Source organism: Amblyraja radiata, chromosome 38 (genome assembly GCF_010909765.2).
Source record: "Amblyraja radiata isolate CabotCenter1 chromosome 38, sAmbRad1.1.pri, whole genome shotgun sequence".
Lineage (NCBI taxonomy): Eukaryota > Metazoa > Chordata > Chondrichthyes > Rajiformes > Rajidae > Amblyraja > Amblyraja radiata.
Window position 1 is genome coordinate 11,968,183 of NC_045993.1, and position 10,863 is coordinate 11,979,045.

Below are 10,863 nucleotides of genomic sequence, written 5' to 3' on the forward strand. Positions count from 1 at the left end.
TTCGCACCAAGAATAATTTCAAGCACATTTTAATGACAGGCCTTTAATGATTGAACCTAGCTGTTAAGAACCAAACCCTGAACAGTAAATAAATCTACTTGAGATGAGACATCTTTACAATAGGTTTAACTGTTTGGCCTTCAGTTGCATGCTGAAGATAGATGTTAAACCAGGGTAGATTGTGTCTTTATTGCTAGTGTGTGTAGGAATAAAGATAATATTTGTGCATTTTTGTACTTCATTGTCACTACATGGCTTTGCAAAATCCCAGTGCTACTACTTAAATCTCATTTTCCCCCCCATCTTCATATCCTAGCTTCAAATAATTAATTTATCCCGGAATTTAAAAAGAAAACATACCTCTTCTGTTCCCTGCTGCGAGACCGGGTCCTGCAATATCAGGGTAAGATTATTATTATTGAAGGTAAAAAGACCATTGGCTACATCAATGATTCTAACGTTATACAGTAAAACTGTTCGATATCCCCTTGGTGAGAATTCTAGATGAGAATTATGCTCTGACCCAAAGCTTAATAAATTTGCTTTGGAAAGAACTGCAGATGCTGGTATAAATCGAAGGTAGACAGAAAATGCTGGAGTAACTCAGCAGGACAGGAAGCATCTCTGGAGAGAAGGAATGGGTAATGTTTCGGGTCTCAAAATGAATGAATGAATAAGTTTATTGGCCAAGTATTCACATACATGGAATTTGCCTTGGTGCTCTGCCCGCAAGTGACAACATAACATACAGTGACAATTAGGAATGACACACAAAACATTAATAATAAAACATTATTGATTAAACATGTGAATCAAATAAAATACCAGAGCAAAAGGAGGCTACAGATTTTTGGTTATCGAGTAGAGCTACAGCTCATGGGGAAAAAAGCTGTTTTTATGTCTGGCTGCGCCAGCTTTGACAGTCCGAAGTCGCCTTCCAGAGGGAAGTGATTTAAAGAGTTTGTGGCCAGGGAGAGAGGGGTCAGAGATGATTTTACCCACTCGCTTCCTGGCAGTGTACAGTAGATAAAACATATCTACGTAATTTCACCCATTCCTTCTCTCCAGAGATACTGCCTGTCCAGTTACTCCAGCATTTTCTGTCTACCTTTAATATATTTGCTACCATTTTACACAGAATCCATCAAATTGTTATATCGCAAAAAAAATAATTGGCAGTTGAGCAGCAATGATAAAAATAGCTATTGTGATCTTAAAGGCAAAATGGTAGAGATAGATTTTTAAATGGAACAATTTCAAGATTTTCTTTCATGAGAAGGGTATAAAGCATACAGCATTACCATAATGGTCTACACAACACTAGCTGTTGTTATTAAAAAAATGCATTAGCACTTGTACTCAGGTGTTTCAGTGATGACAGAAAGTATTGCCTGGGAGCTAGTCGAAAACAACTGCCAGGGCAAAATTTATTTGTCAGATCTAATGTTAAATCAGGGAACCCATCAGTATTCTCAGGAGAATGTACAGGATTTCAAGCAACTTTGACTTCACCCTGATGTCCTGTCAAATATTTAATTCAATAACGTATAACATTAAGTTAACGTTAAAAGGGAATTATCTTGTCATACATCGCAACATAGCCTATGAGATACTGCCGGGTAAAGTTTGTTTCACATTATAATTTTCTACCTTGAATCAGTAGTTCAATATTCTATACACATTATTTAGAAACTAAAAAATCAAAAAGGCCTTTACTGCCGGTGTGGGATTTGAATACAATAAAAATTGGTACTTTGGTTGTCTGTGGCTTGCGCAGGCTACACCTGAAAATTCTGCCTAAATTAGCAAAAGCTGATGTACAGATTTATTATACATATGGATGTCAAAATCTCTTTGCCTCATCACAATTCCTAATGCGTTGTCATTCATTCAAAAATTTCCAGCATCTCTCCTTGGATCTAAATTGAGTGAGCTCACACTTCCCCCAGTTAAATCGACACACGATCATTTATGTCCATTATATAACTTTTTCTCTTCAATGTATGCAACATAGCTTGCCTCCTGATTGCGTCATCTGAAAACCTAGACAAAGGGAGACCTTTGAAGCAGCTTGCCACAAGGAGAATACATTGACCATTTCTATTCTGTTACTTATCTCCTAATCAATGACCCACATCGTTTTTATATCCCACCTTCAACTGTCAATACACAACTGTAACAAGATTATTTCTATCTGCAAATTTTAAATGATCTGACTCTCCATTGTGAAATCTAATCAAATGCCTTCTATGAGTTCTCATAGATAACACCCAGAGACTCTCCTCCATATGCAATTTATTAGCTGCCTCTTGAAAGAAAATCAATTTGTAAATATGACTTGTTTTGACAGCTGAAAGAATGGAGACAGTCAGTAAAAGAGAATCGAGTAATGTTGCAAGGTAAGACTTAGGTTGGGTGGCAAACATAAAGATCAGTAAGAATCTCAAGGATCAGGATCTATTTTACCAGAAAATTATTCAACCTTGAAAGAGTACAATTTGGCGGAGGAAGAAAATAATGGCATACAAACACTGGGATCAGAATGGAAAGGAAGGAAACAATCAAATCAGGGTGAAAGAGGCAACAAAAGGATTGTACAGGTTGAAGTATCCCCAAAGGGACACCAACATTCATTGAAGAAAATTTATTTGCACAGAAATAGTCAACACTGGTGTTGTTACCACTGCAAGTAATAAATAAAACAAGCCACTAACTTTCTTTTCATCCGTTCCTCTTTTTCCCTCTCCTCTCTTCTTTTCAGACGCTCCTGTGTCCTTTTTTCCTGTTTCTCAGCGACAAGTTTCTGCACATAAAAAAAAGGACAGGATTTCAACAACTCAATTACTTAATAAATGGGTGGATTAAATCAAGATCACTGGAGAATATGGCAAAATGTCAGGCATCAATAATATGAATACACCTTTCCTGAATAAATCAAATGTTCGGAAGATTCAGAGATTGGCGAGTCTGTGGAATTCTCTGCCTCAGAGCGTGGTGGAGGCAGGTTCTCCGGATGCTTTCAAGAGAGAACTAGATAGGGCTCTTAAAAATAGCGGAGTCAGGGGATATGGGGAGAAGGCAGGAACAGGGTACTGATTGGGGATGATCAGCCATGATCACATTGAATGGCTCGAAGGGCCAAATGGTCTACTCCTGCACCTATTGTCTATTCAAGCACTTCACTTAAAAGTATAAAAAGGTAATCTGCAAAATAGGCAAACTTCTTGGACAATTATTCAACATGTTTTTGGTTCTGGTGAAGTGGTCAATGGTACCGAACCTCCTAATCCGAGTTCATTGCTGTAGCGCATGCGGGCCAAGGACATATTTTACCCCAACTGTCTTATGTTCATTTTTCCATAATGGAATTCCTTAGATTTCTCTGCACAAAATGTAAATGATAAATGTTCAAGAAGGAACTGCAGATGCTGGAAAATCAAAGGTAGACAAAAGTGCTGGAGAAACTCAGCGGGTGCAGCAGCATCTATGGAGCGAAGGAAATAGGCAACGTTTCGGGCCGAAACCCTTCTTAATCCAATTACATTTGATCTGTTATGGTCACTGAAGGCTCTTCACATAGGAAGCTTTTTATTTTCGTGATCATTGCAAATTTTGATACTGCTCATCAATGGTCAACTTCAGATAAATTATATATAAATGTCCAAGGAGATTTTTTTAAGTAAAAAATCTCTTCAATTCATAATACAGACTATTAACTGCTGTCTGCCTATTTATTAATCTTCAATTAACATGCTTATGCACTTCCTTTAATACAATGGAAAACGTCAACACACAGGCCTTTGTAAATTTATTTTCACCATTTAATAGGAATCTGAGGGGTAACTTTTTCCACACAAAGGGTAGTGGGTGTATGGAATGAGCTGCCAGAGGAGGTCGTTGAGGCAGGGACTATCCCAGTTTAAGAAACTAGTTGGACAGGTACACGGATAGGACAGGTTTGGCGGGATTGGGCCAAATGCGAGCAGGTGGAGCTAGTGTAGCTGGGACATTTTGGCCGGTGTGGGCAAGTTGGGCAGAAGGGCCTGTTTCCACGCTGCATGACTAATATCCAGGGTCTTTTAGAAATGCAGTGTTTCTTGAATGCACACCAATTAGTCAGCCATTAGAAATTCTAGTGATATTACACATGGTTTATCTCCATTTAGACAAGGGAGGCTTGATGGTGCTGCAGGTAGTGCTGCTGCACAGTCTAACTACACGGGTTGGATTAGGACCTTGTGTGCTGACCTGTGGACCCTGCATGATCTTCCTGTAACGGTATGGGTTATCCCCAGTGCTCCAATTTCCTGCCTCAACCCAGAGGTTCTGGTAGGTAAACCTGAGATTGCAAGTTATTCTTGTGTAGGTGGACAGCAGAAATGTTTGGAGATGGGATAGGGTGGACATGTGAGAAAGTAGACTGTTGAGGAATGAGAGAAATATCTGAAGAGACCAATGGCTTGTGAGGTCAAATTTCTCCTATCTGATAGGAAGTTTAGAATGCAGTTGTTTCACCAAGGTCCATGCATATTTCAATGTCATTTATTCATGTCTATTCAATACCTCCTTTTCGATTCCAAATGTGGCATTACCAATGAAAGCATAGATGATTTTATACCTTTATCATAGTTTTTTTTCATCTTTATAGTTTAAAAGGATCATGAGAACAGGGCCTTGGTGAGTTTAAAGGGTTCTGAAGAAAGAGATTCCACTGAGGTTAAAATGAGTACAGGAACAAAAAAATATATTTTGCATTTCTAATTGGCTATCTTACTATAATTCTATTTTGTGTATTCATCATTTTTATTTTGAATTTCTAAAATTGAAGTGAATGTTCCTTTTTCCTTCTAGTTTTTTTTCTTCCCCTGTTCTGCCAATGTTTTAATTGGACTCATATTATCTGGTATTGGCAGTACCAGAGTTATAGTATGTTCCCAGCTCACTGTACTATAATTACTCATTCAATATTAGTGTTCACATTGAATTGAAAATATCTTGGAACCTGCAATGACATTTCTAATCCTATTATATTGGACTAATTACAGAGCAAGGATCTGGCTCAAATATCCCCGTTTGAACTACATTAAAACTCCATCAATCTGCTATCAGATTGCTTGGAGATCCTGAACGTTTAGCATTTGGCTCACCAGCTATTGCAAACTTTAAACACACCTGGGCACTTCTTTTAACCTCATTGAAATCTTTCTTAACCGCCCTTTTTATTCACGGGAGCCCTGTTCTCATAATTCTTTTAAACTTGTTATGTCCCTGTTCTGCATCCCCTTTGAACTTACCCTGGTTCACTGGAACATTTATGATACAGCTGTGCAACTTTAAAAAAATAATTATCAACAGGCGAAAAATCCAACAGTCCAGAAAATCTGTCAGTAAAGCACATAATCGGCAGGGTGTTGGATTATCAGAGCAAAACTCCACTAATCCTACAGCTATCAACAGGATGAACCTTTGAAAGATCAGTGGGCACTAGCTTCCTTTAAAGCGATGATTCAATTGTCACATGTGCATCGGTACCATGAAATGCTTTATAGAAATATAGAAAATAGGTGCAGGAGTAGGCCATTCGGCCCTTCGAGCCTGCACCGCCATTCAATATGATCATGGCTGATCATCCAACTCAGTATCCTGTACCTGCCTTCTCTCCATACCCCCTTATCCCTTTAGCTACAAGGGCCACATCTAACTCCCTCTTAAATATAGCCAATGAACTGGCCTCAACTACCTTCTGTGGCAGAGAGTTCCAGAGACTCACCACTCTGTGTGAAAAATGTTTTTCTCATCTCAGTCCTAAAGGATTTCCCCATTATCCTTAAACTGTGACCCCTTGTCCTGGACTTCCCCAACATCGGGAACAATCTTCCTGCATCTAGCCTGTCCAACCCCCTAAGAATTTTGTAAGTTTCTATAAGATCCCCCCCTCAATCTTCTAAATTCTAGCGAGTACAAGCCGAGTCTATCCAGTCTTTCTTCATATGAAAGTCCTAACATCCCAGGAATCAGTCTGGTGAACCTTCTCTGTACTCGCTGTTATTTAGCATGCCGCCTGGTAAAATCATAGCAGATCTCACCAAGGCAGTACCCAAGTGTTGCAAGTGTCGCCACGTTTCTGGAGCTGACAAAGCTACAAAGGTTCACCGAATAGTCCTATCTTCTGCCTGCCGCCGCGCGAGTCAGCACCCTCCCCCCCCCCCCCCCCCTTTGTTCACGCCACCCCCTGCCGCCCACCCCCACACACAATCGCTTATCCAGAGTTTAGAAAATGGCCAGAGTCCTCACCTGTAACTCTTCCAGCTTCTCTCTAATTTCAATGAATCCGAGGTGAAGTTTCCCACCAAAGTGGTCGGCGAGGCGTCGATCATTGTCGTGAAGACCCAAGTATGCTGAGCACACTTCACAGACCCGCAGTTTCTGCTGCTGGAAACTGGAGGCTGGCATGGAATTCCGATAAACCTCCTGCAAAAGGAAACAAGGACAAGCCGTGTAACATTCTCTACTTCAGCGGATTTGTTGTCAGCAAGAGAGATCATCTTTACCAAACTGACTAGTCGGATGCAAACTCCTTTTCAAAGCAGAGCGTTAAGTTATGCTGCATTTAAATCTCAATCATGAAATATCGCTTAAAAAAAACAAAACAGATAGGAACCATGCAGAATTTCACTAAACTACCTGTTCTGTCTGGGTAGACTTTGCAAGTCCACCAACACCGTGCCAGATTTTCAAGTTTCTGCATACATCCCAAAGTCATATTGGTTGATAGGTTAATTGACTACTGTAAATTATCCCTTATGCAGGTGGGAGAATTAGGATGGAGTAAATGGGCATCGAGAGGGAACAGAGTGCAGGGAAAATAATTGAGGAAATGAGATTTAATCTGAAAAGTGGCATTGACTTGATGGACTGCAAGGCCTCTTTTGTTGTGATAAGTAATAACAATATCATGGAAGCAGAATTAATCTCAAGGCAGCAGTGGCAAATGAATGTTGAACGTTTATCTTGTTGCATCTTTTCTACTTCCCACATGCCCGGATGGACGTTCCTTTAGGAAGGAAATGAGGGGAAATTTATTTAGTTAGAGGGCGGTGAATCTGTGGAATTCATTGCCACAGACGGCTGTGTAGTCAATGGATATTTTTACGGCAGCGATAGATAGATTGTTGACTAGTACAGTGTCAGGGGTTATGGGGAGAAGGCAGGAGATTGGGGTTGAGAGGGAAAGATTGAATAGCCATGATTAAATGGCGGAGTATACTTGTTGCGCCGAATGGCCTAATTCTGCTCCTATCATTTGTGAACTTAGATTAAGACATCTCATAAATATAAACCTCTCAAATAAATAAAACAAACAAGTATTGAGAGTGGAACAATATTGTCAGCATTTAGAAACAAGGAACGACAGATGCGGGTTTACACTAAATTATGCAAAGTGCTGGAGTAACTCATCAGGTCAGGCAGCATCTTTGCAGAAAATGGACAGGTGACGTTTCGGGTCGGGAACGTTCTTCAGACTGTAATTGTAGTATTGTCAGCATTGCTATGTCATAATTAATTGTGACATTAAAATTATTAAATTTGACAGTACTGTGCCAATACCTGTCCACTCGCAGAGAGTGGTGAGTCTGTGGAACTCACAGAGAGTGGTGAGTCTGTGGAATTCTCTGCCTCGGCGGTGGAGACGGGTTCTCTGGATGTTTTCAAGAGAGAGCTAGATAGGGCTCTTAAAAATAGCGGAGTCAGGGGATATGGGGAGAAGGCAGGAACGGGGTACTGATTGGGGAGGATCAGCCATGATCACATTGAATGGCGATGCTGGCTCGAAGGGTCTACTCCTGCACCTATTGTCTATTGAATGATCTAAATTTTTTTTTTTAATTATTTGTCCTAAGAGGCCTATATCTGTACAGAAGACACCTTATCTACGTTAATTATAAATGCATGATAAAATCCTTGTGGGCATTGTGATATTTTTCTCTTATTGGGAAATGCTGCAAAAAAATGCTAGAGCATTGCTTTATTGTTATTATGTCTCATTTAGAGTGACCCAAATATTAGATTCAAACAATTATACATCATCTTGCTATTTTCCAATAGGCAGCTTAAATCATGTGTTTCATGATCTCTTTTCGTGCTCTAAATGCTTACCTTGTATTCTGATTTAAAACAACACTCGGTAAACTCAGATAAAACATGGGAACAAACCAATCAAATGTAATGCAACTACAATAGATAATTTCCTACTAAAAATGCTGCCTCACTGTTGCTAGGTAGCAGTAATAAATGGGGATCTCTTGGGATTCCCACTTGCAAGCATTTGTCTGTTATGTTGATCATTAAGTACTTCACAATGTTCCAACCCGAAAATATTAAATAAAGTGATACAGAAAGGCCCTGACCACCCAGGTTAAACAGCTATTTACCAGCTGCAGGCAAAATAAATAATTCTGGATAAGAAAAAAACATCTAATAAAATTCCTCTCCAGAATGGTTTTTTTGTTGCATTTCCACGTTTCATGGTTTTATCATTTGGGATGTCTCTCATCCATTTTGTACTCAGCCAAATGTTCTGTCTTTAGTTCCCCTTTCTTTTTTTTTTTTTTTAAAGCGAAAATTCACACGACAAAGATTGTTAACCTGATCCAAGGCCTATGGGACCTGCCTATATGCATCATGGATGGGTATCCATACATTTAATGTTTTGGGTTAGTCATGCTTAGACTGTTTATGATCTGGTTGAGTTTATATTCATACCCAAACAGATCTCTATTTCTATCCAATGGAATATTTATTGTCGCTATTATTACAGTCAAATGTAATACAGTAGTCACATGATGATAAAGATCTAAAATACTGATGTCAGAACACCTGGAGAGGCTTCTAGATTTCATATGGATTTAGATATATTTTACGCTTATCTGAAGGAATAATTGGAGATTCACGTTAACATTTCATCTGATAAATATCTACAACACTGCAAACTCCCTCAATTGTCTTGCCAGATTACACTGCAAAAGTTTCAGTTTAAACCCTAAACTTAGATTTCATTTCTGATCGCACTACCATTATTCAAATCTTGGGAGGAAATCTTTGTTCATCTAAGCACTGACCATGTCGTAAAATTGGTGAAGCCTACTTCTTTTATTAGCACTTTTCCAACAAGAGTTTAGTTTAGTTTGGAGGCACAAATGGAACAGGCCTTTCGGCCCCAAGTCCATATCGACCACTGATCACCCGTTCACATTAGTTCTTTGTAACCCAACGACCTACACATTAGGGCAATTTACAGAGGCCAATTAACCAACAAACCTTGCACGTCCTTGGGATGTGGGTGGAAATCCACGCGGTCAAAATGCAAACTCCACGCAGACACCACCCAAGGTCAGGACTGAACCCAGGTCTCTGGCATTATGAAGCAGCAGCTTTACCTGCTGCGCCAGGGTGCTGCTCAGTAATCTCAAATCAAATGCAAGATAAAGTGTTGACATGTCACATTAGTTCAGTTTGATGAAATATTTGCAGATTCAGCTGTAAACTGCAATCTAAACTGAATTTTTTTTAGATTATTTGTTAAGCACACCATACATGCCAGACACACGCACACACACATCAAGACCTTGACTTTGGTATTCTTTACATAACATCTATGTATGCATGCGTCTGTTAGAAGCATCTGATCAATGGCGGCAAAAATCTGGCAACAGATTTTACTAAATACAAATTGTACCCTTTTCTTAGAATGATTATAACATAACGCATTTGATCTGTCATTTTACGTCAACATTGTGTGGAATATATACAATTACAGAGCACAAGTCAGCCACAGTGATGGTCATCCTACCCAAAATGCACTGGAGGAAGGAGAGGCAATGGTGTCCCCCTGGTGATACAAAAATACAATGTTACAAGCTAGATTTCTCAACACATCCTTATTCTCCACAATACTCGGTAGGGCTGATTTAACATGCAAGATTTATCATTTCTTTTTAAGAAACAGGGTAGCCTTCAATTACACTTTTACTCGCAACATTGGGCATGCAAGGGAGATACATGGCTGACAATCTTCCCCGATTTGCACACATCATAAAGCTTAAATGGCATTAAAATAACTTATTTAGCATTTTTCTGGAACATAATTCAAATAGGGTTCTCTCAGTGGGTATTCACTCACTTTGAATTATTTTGTGCCCAACCCATGCAAAACGGATGGTGGTTAGTACAGGCAGCACCCACTTGTAAACAAGGGAGTTCAAGTTCAAGTGAGTTTATTGTCATGTGTCCCTGTATAGGACAATGAAATTCTTGCTTTGCTTAAGCACACAGAAAAAACCCTCAGTAAGACAGACACAGAGTGCTGGAGTAACTCAGCAAGTCAGACAGGATCTCTGGAGAGAAGGAACAGGTGATGCTTTGGGCCGACACCCTTCTTCAGACTAGGTACTCATCCCTTAGTCCTCAACCCTCAGTGTTAAGGTGTCAGAGGTAGCTACACTATAAAGTGACCTTCAATTGTGTGGATTTCTTGTTGGCTGAGTGACCCTGCTAAGTTAGTTATTGTTGTGCCTTCCTGTAATACTGGAACCATCTAATGGTGCCTTTTGTTTCTAAAACTCCTAAGTCCTTCATGTTTAATGACCCAGGTGGTTTTGTAGGATGTAATGTTGTTAAACCTGTAAGCTTCATTTATACAAAACCTCAAGCAGCATTACTTTCTACGGAATTCTTTACAGAGGCACAATGGTTTTGTATTCCTTTTTATATGCAAATGCTGATCACTAAAGGAAATAGTCATTAACTTTCAAATGACAAAAGCATGTTCCCAGGAGATCGGGTCATCTTTGTTAAACTACTTAA

At 39.5% G+C, this 10,863-nt stretch overlaps 1 protein-coding gene across 8 annotated transcripts in view; it reads right to left on the reverse strand.

Moving 5' to 3' along the window:
* The window catches only part of LOC116966866 (putative RNA-binding protein Luc7-like 2), a 64,750-nt gene that overhangs the window by 9,471 nt on the left and 44,416 nt on the right, over positions 1–10,863 (reverse strand). For 7 of the 8 annotated variants that reach the window (XM_033013204.1, XM_033013209.1, XM_033013210.1 and 4 more), the window contains 4 exons: positions 9,851–9,889; positions 6,295–6,471; positions 2,715–2,803; positions 361–390 (listed from right to left, as the gene is read on the reverse strand). In XM_033013204.1, coding sequence (XP_032869095.1) covers positions 361–390; positions 2,715–2,803; positions 6,295–6,471; positions 9,851–9,889 — 335 coding nt within the window. The remainder of the gene's footprint in view (positions 1–360; positions 391–2,714; positions 2,804–6,294; positions 6,472–9,850; positions 9,890–10,863) is intronic. The other variant, XM_033013205.1, reaches the window with a different exon arrangement.